Below are 13,570 nucleotides of genomic sequence, written 5' to 3' on the forward strand. Positions count from 1 at the left end.
ACTGGTTGTAAGAAAAAGGAAAAAGAAAAAGCCAGATGAACTTTCCAAAGCAGTTTGTGCTCCAAGGTCACTCTATCTGCTCTGCATGCTTCTACGGTGGCAAGAGCAGAAGCACCCTTCTTTTCTTTATCCGAGTTTTTTGGCTTTTTCTTAGGAGAGAGACAGAGAGTTAAAATTCTTTGCTGTTTAGCTGGCTCACTATCTGAGGCAAGAACTTTTCCTTGGACTGTTCTGCTCCAGGCCGGTTCACCAGCACCGGGAGGCCCACGCCACAGCCTGGAGGGGCCACATCCCAGCTCTGGAGAGAGAACAGCCTACAGAAGGACTTTGAATTTTACCAGGTTCTCTCCACAGTGAAAGGCTTTATTATTTAGGATTATTCTGTTCCCATGTGTTTGTTAAATAAATAGGGTTTTTTTCCCCTTTCACTTTCCTCCGAGGAATATTTATTTCCCAAACCTGGTGGGGGAGGCATGGTTGTAACCTGCCTTTTATCAGAGGATCTTTTCCTCCAAATTTGTCTCAAACCGGCACAGAGAGTGAAATAATTATTTATGTCATGCTTTCATCCTCTTTTGTGAATTACCACAATCTCAAGATCACTAATTATGCTCATAAGATGGCCTGGTATCACAGATCCTGCATTTCCAAAGGACTATCCAACTAATAGGACTTTACAAATCAAAACCCAAACATTTTTTCCTAGCATTTCCTACAGCAAACTTTGACAAGGCCAACTGGGGTGAATCTGCTTTTCAACAGCCTCGCAGCTGTCTGGGAAAAAAGGTGGAAAAAAAGCTCTTTCTAAGTGATACTGACAGGGAAACTTCAGGCACAGGAAGAATTAGTGGTGTCCCCCAGGGATCAGTGCTGGGGCCAGCCCTGTTTAATATCTTCATTGATGATCTGGATGAGGAGATTGAGTCCACTGTCAGTAAACTTGCAGACGACACCAGGCTGGGAGCATGTGTCGATCTGTTGGAGGGTAGGAGGGCTCTGCAAAGGGACCTGGACAGGCTGAATGGATGGGCTGAGTCCAACAATGTGAAGTTCAAGAAGTCCAAGTGCCAAGTCCTGCACTTTGGCTACAACAACCCCTGCAGTGCTACAGGCTGCGGACGGAGTGGCTGGACAGTGTCCAGGCATAAAGCGACCTGGGGGTCCTGCTTGACAGCCAACTGAACATGAGCCAGCAGTGTGCCCAGGTGGCCAAGAAGGCCAATGGCATCCTGGCCTGCATCTGGAATAGCGTGGCCAGCAGGACCAGGGAAGTCATTCTTCCCCCTGTACTCGGCACTGGTGAGGCCACACCTCAAGTGCTGTGTCCAATTCTGGGCCCCTCAGTTCAGGAAGGACATTGAGATGCTTGAACATGTCCAGAGGAGGGCAACAAGGCTGGTGAGGGGCTTGGAACACAGGCCCTAGGAAGAATGGCTGAGGGATCCAGGGTTGTTTAGCCTGGAGAAAAGGAGGCTCAAGGGAAACCTTATCACTCTCTAGAACTCCCTGAAAGGAGGCTGTAGTCAGGTGGGGATTGGTCTCTTCTCTCAGGCAATCACTGACAGGATGAGAGGACACAGCCTTAAGCTGCACCAGGGGAAATTTAGGTTAAACATCAAGAAAAATTTCTTCACAGAAAGAGTGATTGGGCATTGGAATGGGCTGCCGAGAGAGGTGGTGGAATCACTGTCCTTGGAGGTGTTTAAAGAAAGACTGGACGTGGCACTCAGTACCATGGTTTAGTTGATAAGATGGTGTTAGGTCATAGGTTGGACTTGATGATCTCAAAGGTCTTTTCCAACATAGTTCATTCTGTGATTCTGTAAACTATTAGGCAACCTGGGAGCTCAAGGCACTACCACTGTGCCAAAGTTAGTGCTAGAGACATATCCACAGCAGCTGTGTGCATGTGCCATGCAAAGCTTACTTTCAGATCTGAAGCAGGGTCCATTTGCAGCCTGATTACAAAGCAGTAACCCTATCCACACTGTGGAGACTTTTTTCTGCCAGTACCTATTTTGCATCTTACTGCCAAGATCAGTAGTCAAGCGGCTGACATTTAATAAAAAGCAGGAAGAAGTATCCATAGCTGTTCCACCATCAGCCTTTCTAACCAACACAATTACTATTTGGCACGACTTTTATAAAGCAGAAGTATGGTTACTTATAATTAATCCATTCCTTGTCGCATGCCTTCACATTTTTGTTTCTTTAAAAGACCTAACACCACCATGGTGTGATCACCTTACTGGGATCAAAGATGATGCTGCACCTCTGAGGGGCAGCTCAAAACAACATCACTTGTGAATTCCTTGGTCATTTATAGTGGACTCCTGTGCCAGTGAAATGCCAAAGCCCCAGAAAGCTGCAGCACATCACTGAGAGGAGCATCCCTCACTTTTTTGCAGAGGGCTGATCTGCAAGTTTGAGTGGAGCTACAAACATTTGGAAGGTGATACAATGTGGTTTAAGGTGTTTTCTGGAGCTCCAGAACACTTTGAGAGCTTGCCAAGCAGTCACTGACATCAATAACTGAAACACAGAATTTTAGAAGAAACATAAAGATTTAGTTAGAAGGTTAGCTGTGCTGAATTTAGTTAAAATAGAAGTGAGCTTAATCAATTAAAAGTTAATAGTTAGTTAAGAAGAGCTGAATCTGAAATGATGCGAGTAACTGATTACTAAGTAACTGATTACCTGTCACTTTTATGTTTGTTTAGCTGTGCTTAGAACGAGAAACAGAAACATTGATAAGTAGATCTAGGGAACAGTAAACAATTATCAATTTCCTCCTCATCTGAGAATCTATTCAAAGTCACGCAAGGAGGAACAGGAAGGTCACCAAAAGTAATTTGTATTGTAAAAATCCAGGAAGGCAGAAAGGTCAAATTGAGGAAGACCACTTCTACTTCATCTTATGAGACCACCGACCCAATTTATGGAGCATACCACGCATGCTTAATGACATTTAAGCTAATTTCCATACGAAGCGGAGAATTAGAGGTGTTAATGTTATAAATATGCATTTGTGTTTTGGATATTCATAACTTCTGTAGATAAATAAACTCTGTATTGGCTTGTACTGCGTATCAGGGAATTATTCCGTGCAGCTACCCGGCACTGGAATAAACATACACTTTTTAACTGTTAGAGAGTCTTTGTCCGTCTCATTTGGGTATCGATATTAGATCCCTACCCATATTTTGGTAATTCATAACCTTTTGTGGTCTGGACTTTCACTCCCATCTGTGCCCCTCACCTGATGAAGAGATTTGTCACAGAACAACCAGACACATCTCCTACCCCTGCTTAAAACCAGGCAGGACACAGCATTCAGATCCTCAGAAATGGCCTAGCTCTGGAAAATGGTTCTCTGCTGTCCACAACTTAATCACATGCACTAAATGTTTAATATTCCAATTTGGATTTGACAACATTCTTGCCTAATGAACGTAGTCTGAATTTTGAAACAACAAATGACTTCAAAGGAGGAATTCACCAGAGTTCATTTAGAAAATGTTAAAATCAGGTGCTTCAATCACTATCATATTTCAAAAATCATCTTCTGGCTGAGGAATTCACTGGAATATATCTCCCACTGAAAACCTTCAGCAAAAACTTCCTTTCAGTTTCAGCAAGTTAATAAATGTTTTACCAAGAAATATTTGTTCAAGATTTTTCCAAGAAAACAATTCCACCAAGGAAACTCATTTTCTCTCCTCAGTCCAAATACCATTTTTTCCAAACACTTTGGTCATTAAAATAGCTTTTCAGAGTGACTTGTGTTTTTAGCTGGTGCCTCTAGCTATTGATCTAAACCAACAAGACTTCATTTAAAAAAACCCAAACAATTTGCTTGGCTTCAGAAAACAAGAAGCTAAATTCTGCTTCTATGCATACAAATCGTCCCACTGAACTCCTTCAAAGGGCACTGCCCAGCCAGCAAAAGCATCCTTGACATTGGAGAATGTTTCCAAATGGATTCAGCCCAGGGGCTGCCTATCCACTGACATGGCTCAGTTAATCAAAGCCCTGGGAACTGCCCACAGCCAGTCCCTGTCCCACATTCCCCTACTTCTCTGAGGTCTTACATTTCCATCAGATAAACTGTTCTTTGTACCTGAGCTGTTTCCTACCTTTACACTGCTCCATGCAGTGCATGGAATTTAGTCAAATTCAGAATTTACCTCTGCAAGTTCATCAAGGAGAGCCTTTGAAGCTGCAATTTGTCAGCACAGCTCAAAAATCTACATAACCATACTTCCTTAAACATTTCTGTGTCATTTGTCATGTAAAGCATGAAGATAAAAACAGGCCCTGGCGTATGAGAAACCTATGCAATTCTATTTCGAACAATGCATATTTGCCTCTGTAATTAAAGGCCTGATATTCTATGTGAAGCAGAAACCTTCAGGATACACTTGTCATCACCTTGCAAGTAACTAAGAGGGAAGAATACCTATTCTCTCTCCTGTTGCTAATACACAATTTGCTTTTTATATCAAATGCCATTCAGCATCTTTAAAACATCTGACCTGGGCAAAAGCTAATGAAAACAACATTTTAGGCACATTCTCAATGGCTAAGTAGATAAAACAGCTTTGTTTAAAAAAACCCTCATATAGTATTTGCTTGTCGACATAGACATCCTAAGGAAATTTAAAACCCCAAGATAATTAAAAATCAATTTAAAAATTAAAGTAATTTGCTTAGAGGTCACAGCATCTGTGTTGCAATTCAGAGTTCCATCTATAAACTGCTATAGTAATAATAATTCCTCTCCCCTTTATCTGTTTTGTCTATCTTGATTGAATACTTTTCAGGGCAGGGACAATCTCACCACACTTTCAACAGGTCCAAGAGATGCTGTATATCACAACAAGAAGCAACACCAAAGTTAATATGGAAAATATCGCTCAGCAAAATCTCTTTATTTCTGGAGCTACAGCTTCAGTATTGAAGGACCAGGCACTTCAAACCAGCATCTGCTGCTCTGTGGACTGCCAGCCCCAGTGTGAACTCAAATCTATCTGCTTATCCCAGTTATTGCACTGGTATCTTAAAAGCATTGGCAGAATATTACAAAGATTATCAGCAAGCCAGTCAGGAACCACCTTTCCCTGTCTTATTTCTTCCATCACAACTGTGTGACAAGCAGCAATAGGACCATCTGATTGTCAGTTGTAAATAATAGGTAGAATATTAATGCAAACAGATGTTAATTATTTTTATAAATCTGTGACAGTTGCTGATGTATCAAAGGTATCTGCATCGGTGCTGAGGCACAGAAAACACTTAATTTTTGAGGGGTTATCTGCAACAAAGCACTGAGGGAGAAGTTCTGCAAACCACAGTATTTGGAGGTAAAATATATTTTGACAGTGATACTTCAAATTTGGCTCCTATAAGCCTGTGCTTCTTTACCCTTTACATTCCTATTAAAAATGGTCACAGCAGGATCATTTGTATGTATACATGGATTTTGTTTTTCCTCACTACAACACAAAAAGCCTCGTTCTCCCTTAACTTTAAGTTGACTTGGCACCTCATTAGATTCACTGTTAACCTCAAACCAGTGATGGCTTGCTTGGGATGCATTACAGTTAAGCCTGTGGAAACAGTACCTCTCTTTTATTAACAGGGGTCCCATAAAACCCTGCATTTTTTATCAGTTTGGCAACATTCTGGCATACACAGTACCCTTTAGGAACTTAAACATTAACATGTGCCTATTTTATATTGCTAATGGGAGCTGGAGGCACAGAGAAAGAATGCAATGCAATAGGATATTTCTTAACTACAGGTTTTCAGTTTTATTGATAAGGCAACACGTCACCCTGTTGTCAGTGCCAAACTCTGCTTTAAAACTGGATATCTGTGTCAGCTTCTTCTCATATCAAGCGTTATTAAAGAACCTTATTTAATTTAATAATTTTATCATTTTTTGTCACTTTGATTTCTGCACTTTGCATCTGAATGTCAGACAGACTGTGAGAAGAATTCCAGTATCCCCAATCACTGCTGTTTAAGGAAGATTTGCTCGTGTTTGTAATGATAAGCCTATGAGCTACAGCTTTCCACTCCAGCAGGATCTGTGCCTGCAGAGCTCCATTTCCCTACTGCCTTAAATACCACCAACTACTGGCTGTGCAGATGAAAAGACCCACACCTGCAGACACTATCCTCTTGGGATGAGTCCTCAAAATTCATGGCTTTACAGCATCCAACAGAAATTTTTACTGAAGTCTGTAAGCTTACTCTCCTAAAAGCCCACATCCAGATACAAGCACGTAAGTCCAGGGAAGAGAAGAAGCTGGAGGAGAGCTTTCTGATCCAGGTCCAGACTTAACCCATGGTAAAGGGTGGAAACATATAGCACAATGCCAAGAAAGAGCCCCCCATGGTACTGAGTGCAACAGAAAACTCATCATGGAAATACAAATCCCACCAGCTCCTGATTAAGTCCCCTAATTAAACTATTGTGTACCACTTACGATACTCATAGCACCACTTCTCTGACTCTTTTTTGTTTTTAATATTCCCATCCTTTGCTTGTTCATTTTCTAGACACTTTTTCAAAAGACCTCTCTCCTACTGTGTCCTGATAAAACAGTGGCAACTCCGGGATGCTGACCTTCAGAACAATTACATATACAGCCAAGCAAACAACTCACTTCATGTTTCAGTTACCAAGCCCAAAGACTCACTCCAAGGAGACAAGTATCAACCCTGTTATTGGGGTACCTTATACATTGAAATAGAGAGTGTAATACAAGATCTCAGTTCAAAATATTTCCTTTATACATACACACTTAACAGCCAAAAGTAATTACTGAATTTTATTAGAATAGTTAATACTTTCAATTAATCCACAGCTATATTTCCAAGTGAATAAATGAACACTCTCACCTGATCTTCTGCCCATGCACAGATTTACCCAACCTTACGCGGGGTTTCTGAGTCATAAAGCATTGCAAACCTGAAATAAGGAGTTCTGCAATTGCCACAACAAAAACATCTGAATGTACTTCCTAACTCATTTAGGAGTAACTTGTAATGTCAGCCCCTCACTAAAGCACGGGATTCTTTCTTAAATCTGTGGCAGACTTCTTGGAAGGATTACTCCAGAGGTGAGGTCCTGGCCCTGCTGAATTCACTGGTCAATTCACAGCTCCCATGGATTTCAATAGGGCTCAGACTTCCCCCATTCACCAGTAGTAGGCAAACTCACTTTTCCTCACTGCATTTTCCAGTTAGAGTGTTATGCCAGAAGAATTGTTTCCAAGCTGCCTGGCTTGTCTGTCTGCGCTTGTATCTCATCCTTTCTGTGCGTGTGCTTTCACCACACAGCCACATGCTCCTGCATATGGAAAATTAACCCCCCCGCACATACATACCATCTTACCCTCACAGACTATGGAGAGGAAAATTACTGAAGCAAACATTTAAAGCAAAATTATTGCTTGAGATGGAAATAACAGAAATATAGCCTTGAAACAGTTAATCTTCAGATGACTAAAAGCAGTTAACCTTCAGCAGAGATCAGATTTCCAGCTTCTGCAGAGGCTGAGCACTCTCGGGGCCTGTGCATGGTATGCAGTGTTCCCAAGGACAGCCTGATTTCCGGCATCTCTGGACAAGGTGGAAATTGTAATTGCAGTCACAGTGAGCTTCTGTGCCTGGGACTGATAGGCAGACAGGTCCCCCTGCTAAGTGCGTCTGCTTACACTTACAGTGTGCACGAGTGGGAGGGAGGGGGAGGCTGCACAAAAGGAAGTCTACAATCAGAGTTAGGTCACCCCTTGCCCCCCACCTCCCGCAACTTGACATGATGGAGTGAAAACCTGTTTGAACTGCAGCTGGAGCACAGAGCCAGGCAGTGGTTACAGACCCCTTATGCCTGCTGGAAAGGAGGATGTGTACAGAAATGACAGCAAAAAAGGAAAAGGAAAAATGTCTCACTGCTGCCATAAAGGATTTAATTTGATCCTAAACCCGCCCTTTCAAGGTTCAGGATTACCTCTGTTGTATTTCCCAAGCAGCCAGGCAGTCAGTGGAATGACTGTGGAGTGTCTGGATCCAACTACTGTTAGTAGCAATGTCTTGTCAGACTTTCAGAAGCATCTACATGGTATGTTGAAGACCTGGGTCAAACACTGGGCTGGGTAGGAGCATGACGTGTACAAGGAATTAAAAATACTAAAAAATATTTCTCCAGTCACCTACATAGTCACATAAGACAGGATCTTACAAGGAAACAAATCTCAAATGCACCTGTGTCAGCTGAGAAATTGTGTATCACAGACTGTGTCCACAGCCTCAAGGGCTCTGTGAATGCCACCATGGGCCAAGCAAAGAACCAAAAGCTTCAGCCTAGAACCTTCCTATGTCTCAAGCCAATAGCAGAAACCAAGAAAAGGTAAGTCTTCTCTCACCTTCTTCACCTGACTAGCTAGCTAGCTGTAATCTCCAGTGTACTTCCCATCTAGACACACTTGAGGAATCCAGGCCTATCCATATCTCTGTGGGGTTTCAGCTGAACAGGAGAAAGAATTCTCTAGTCATTTACATGATGTTTTTTGTCTTCAACCCTCTGAACTGAAGATAAGTTTGATATTGATATCCTCAAGCTGAGGGCTTGTCTTTACTGTAAGACAGGCTTACAATTTAGAAAAAGCTGTTTCTGCAGCACATCTGAGTGATTTATTCATTTAGTTCATTAGGCCAGACATAAATAAAAGATGTGGGTGTCGGTCCCCTACATGCAGCTTTAATTTGCTTGCTACATGTCTGGTGGAGGTCACTGTCACTTACCACCTCTGCACTTGGCGTGACAAATGTCCTCCCACGCTCTAAGCGCTGCCACTGCAGACAGCAGCAACTGCAGTGAGCACAGACCAAGCCAGGAAGCCCCTAGATCTTAATTATAAAACCATAAAAGAAACCAACTGCCTCTGAAGTTCTCTTACTAGGAAACAAATGAGAATGGGAAATTTATTTCCAACCATAAATCCCAAAGCCTTCAGTTTAATTTTTCCCAAGTTAACTTTCTCACCTAGCTAAGCAGTGCTGCCTTCTATTATTAGCTTCTGGCCCAGTATCAGCTGACCACCATCAGTCAAACTGTCTTCATCTCAATGAGCTCAGGGACTCCCAAGGAACTCTGTGTATGCTGACTTGTGCTTGCAGCCTCTAATTATATTCTAAGAGATAATGGAGCATTTAAACTCAGAGAGGATAGATTAAACTTGTAAGTGGATCAAAATCCTGGACACAACCACAGCTCATAGGATTACTTCCTGGAAACATCAAGCTTAGAGGAAAGGCCCTCATCAACTGCCTGTTTCCCCATGACAAGTTTTTTAAGTACATGTTTTCAGCCTCAAAGGCTGTTTGCTATGCTCTCCAACTGCAGCATTTCTTCAGAATTTATTACACTGTCAGTTGAGTATCTGGGTTGATGTTAAATCATCTGACCAGGCCAATGGCTACTTGACTTATCAGACAATCATAACAGTCAAATAAATTGAGGCTGAGGAGGTGAAATTGTTTTCCCAAGTGAAATTGTTAGTCCTTGTTCTACTTTCAAGTAGCCTCTTAGCTGCACATTTGCCTTTTTTCCTCACTACAAGTTTCTCTTCCCTCCATAAAACTCAGGACCTTCACATATTCTGTTACTAGCCTTCGGGTGAGGAGCAGGATAGAGCTCCCTCTTGATGCCCCTGTGTCTTGCTGGTGACTCCCTCCCAGACACACTTTCAGGCAGAGCAGTAGCTAGAGACCTTGCACTCTGAATTCAAACTCCAGCCCCCTTTTGGGGACAAGGAAGTGTCCAGCCAGAATAGAAACTATGCCCTGCGACTTAAGCGCATAACCATGCTGAGGGGGAAATCCTTTAGACTCTGTAATTATCCCAGACACAATATACACCCACAAATATGTGGGGAAGTAGGGTAAACCTACATTTTACAAAACAGTAACAGCAACCTGTGTGTGGTGAAAATAATTCCAAAGAAGGCCTCCTGTGCAGTCTGGTTCTGCCCTGGTCCAGGTTACTTTGCAGACTCCAGCTTGTATTGCTGTAGCAGATGCAGACCTACTGCAGTGTTTAAAACTAGGGAGGAACACAGGGAGCAAAGGGAAAGGGCTAGCTGGGAATGGGTGGAGAAAGCCTGAAAAATAGACTGTGCTGTAGCTCCCTCAAGAAAAATCCCAAATAAGGGCTGTGCTTTCGGGTGATGGCCAATTCATCATCCCCTGATGGGAGGTGCTTGGCCAGAGCAGGCAGGGCTGACATCAGGCATTATATCATTATAGTCATTACTGCTCCATTAGCAGGGCTTCAGGCTGCTGAAATGACAGCCCAGGAGCCAAATTGCTGTCCTTTACTCCTTCAGCATAACGTTTAGCAGAATTTCAGGAGCCCATAGAGCACTTTTAGACTCACATTCTGCCAACATCAGAAGTTTTAACCAGATCTATGGGCAGTGCCACTAACATCTACACCAGCTATTTCCGTGGACACTGAAGGGTCCCAAGTACTCCCTCTGCACACTAACTGCTGTTTACCAAAGGCTTTCCATTTCCCAGAGCCTTTCTAAAAGGAATGCTAACTTTTACTTACAAGTACAAGGACATTCCCAATCCAGGTAGAAGTAACTGCTGACAAAATCACACCTGTACTTGACAAGGACAAAAAGCAAAAGCCAAGGGTGTGACTAATATAATGACACCTTCCCACTAACCTCCTCTTTCCATTCACTACCATGTCAGACCCTTATTTAAGAAAGAATTAACCCCACCATGTTCACAGTGACATTTAGCCACCTATCTACCTTTAAAAAATGCTTTTTACCAACAATCATTATTCATAACACTCTTTTTACGGAAGTACAATTGATGCATTTTGCTTTCAGACATACATTTGAATGTTCCTCATAAAATAAGATCAGTAAACAGTATCCAGTTTTACCAGGATAGCTATACTGACTGAAATCTTGGAATGAGAATGAGTAAAACTTTTTTTTACTCTAACTTACACTTCAGTGAAAGATATTTAGGTTATCTCCTCATAATAAAAATTTTGGCCTAAATTTTTTAAACATCAAAAACTATGTCTTTTTTGGGACAGGGAGGACTAGTCACATTAAAATCATAAATAGTGCTTAGTTCATTCTCTCTAAATCTCAGGAACTAAACAACTAGTTTAGGAGGTAAGGATGACAAGAACCTCTGTATAATTGGATGAGCAATTATTTCACAAGAATGAAATTTAATCATCTTTATCAATGCAGTACAGAAAAGGATTACAGATCATTGCATATACATCAAAAGCAGCACTGACAGAAAACATATTATTTCTCCTTATTGCCACTTGTAGCAACTAATGATGAAATCTAATTCTTTTTTATTCTGATTAAAAACAACCTAGGGGTTATTTTTAACCTCAAGAACTAAAACCAACTTTAACTCTTCTCTCACCTTGCTACCACAGGGTCAGAGACTCATAAGAAACGGTTAATTTAAAGAGAAACCTTTCCTAGTGTAACTGCACAATCAAAATCTCCAGAGTTCCCAAAAGCCCTTCTTCATTTCCGAGCCAATTATCAGATGGTCTGATGCAAACACTGGGGGAAGTATGGTCCAGTGAACTAAACGGACCCAAGCTGAACTGTGAAACGTCAGACAAGCAACTCTGCCTTTTACAGGCACCTTATGTTTTCTTTACTTCAAGGTTAGTCAGTACTAGAGGAGGTGATATTACTACTATTTCTCTATCAGATCAGGCGTCAGATCCTGAGCTGGTACAAATTGCTCAGTTCCACTGACTTTCACATAGAGATAACAATACCCTCACCTTTAGGCTGGAATCTGTATCACTGACTGACCACTGACATCCAGTTCACTGGATCCCACCTCTCCTCTTTGGGCAGCTCTGTTATTAGCAAGACTCTTTGTCCATTAAGCAAAAATATCTAATACTTGTTATTGCTTTAGTACAATTAATTCCTTTTAGACAGGGCGAAAACTGCCTTTTTATTTATTATTTGTGCAAAATGATTACTGAACGCAATAGAACCACAGAATGATAGAATCATCAAGGTTGGAAATGATCTAACCAACATAAATGTGCAGTGCTCTGTAAAGAGCACAGGAAATCCCTTCCTCTACACAGCCTTCCTTCAACTGCCTAAGAACTCACACATGAAACAGCTGTCTGGAACAGATAAACCCATAACTGCACATTTCTGTTCATTTCTAGATGGAAGAATAGACTATATAATGGGAGTATCTTCTCCTTGTGGCTTACAGTCTCATTAATGTGAACAAATGAGGCCTATACACTGAACAGATCTGCAAGACTTAAAAGTCCTATGTAATTTTCAAGTTCACAAAGAGGGACTTACAAAATGAATGCAAATTTCTATGACTTGTCAAAAAATTGTCACTGAATAAGATATAGAGATTCATGGTGTCAGTGAGCCTTGATCTTGACACAGAGCTGAAAACTGAGTGCAAAGCCTCTATGATCACAGAACATTCATGGAAATTACCATCTTGACCTCTTATCCATGGTGTTTCAGATTAGTAAAGCAAAAGGGCTTTTAAATCCAGCATATTTTAATTTTCCCCCTCTCCTGTTGCTTTGCCGTTGCTGCCAGCTCCCAGACTCTTGAACACCGAAGTGGGGGAGAGCTGAGCTGAATTTCTGTTCCTGTGAGTTCTGCACCAGTACAGACCTGCATGCATGGTAAGATGCTCCCCTGAAACTCCTCCTCTCTCTTCCATGGCTTTTCTGCCACAGAAAGATAGAATATCTGGCCCATGAGACAGAGGAGTTTTAGTCTGATACTGACAGAAAAACAATTTATAAGAAAACTCCAAGTATCTTGGGGCATATGCAGTGGAAAACCCAGCCCAGCCAGGCGCTGTGTACAAGCCTCCTTCTGCTATTTAAATATAAGGAAAGAAAACTGGCAGGAATTTGTCTTTACAGTCTCTGAGGGCTACAGAAAGACACTGCCCCTGCCAAAACCCAAAGACATTGCTCGTGTCTTACTCACATCCATAAACTCCACGTTGGCTTTCGGACCAGTGGTCTCATTAAGGATCTTAATGGCCACAGGAATCTTGACTGTTTCTCCCTCAGGGACCCAGATCCCCTAGAAAAAGAAAAAAAGGTGACAGAAGACTAATAAGATAATCAGAAAAACTTGATTCAGAGTTACAGTTCTTTTTGACACATTCTGTCATGTTATGCAGATCAGCTAAGAGACTCAGAACTGGGAATACACAAAGTTACAAAATAATAAAAATCCGATAAAACTACTTACATCAAAAGTAAACTCTGATGTAAAATGAAACATTTTCTATCAGTGAACACCCTTGATTTTCTTGTGCACAACAGGGTTTCTAAACAGCAGTGGCAGCATGGCCATGATGCACTTTTTCTACTGACTCAGACAAAATTCTGATACCGATTGGGACATAATTAAACAAAAATCTGGATTTTCTGTCTAGATTCTAATGCTCAAATTTGAAGCTATCAGTAAACTCTCAAAACTGATTA

The 13,570-nt window shown here is 41.6% G+C and overlaps 1 protein-coding gene across 5 annotated transcripts in view; it reads right to left on the reverse strand.

Moving 5' to 3' along the window:
• ERBB4 (erb-b2 receptor tyrosine kinase 4) overlaps window positions 1-13,570 on the reverse strand; it is a 576,015-nt gene that overhangs the window by 102,155 nt on the left and 460,290 nt on the right. For all 5 annotated transcript variants that reach the window (XM_039554927.1, XM_039554926.1, XM_039554924.1 and 2 more), the window contains one exon: window positions 13,065-13,163. In XM_039554927.1, coding sequence (XP_039410861.1) covers window positions 13,065-13,163 — 99 coding nt within the window. The remainder of the gene's footprint in view (window positions 1-13,064; window positions 13,164-13,570) is intronic.

The sequence above is a fragment of the Corvus cornix genome, chromosome 7 (assembly GCF_000738735.6).
Source record: "Corvus cornix cornix isolate S_Up_H32 chromosome 7, ASM73873v5, whole genome shotgun sequence".
Taxonomy (NCBI): domain Eukaryota; kingdom Metazoa; phylum Chordata; class Aves; order Passeriformes; family Corvidae; genus Corvus; species Corvus cornix.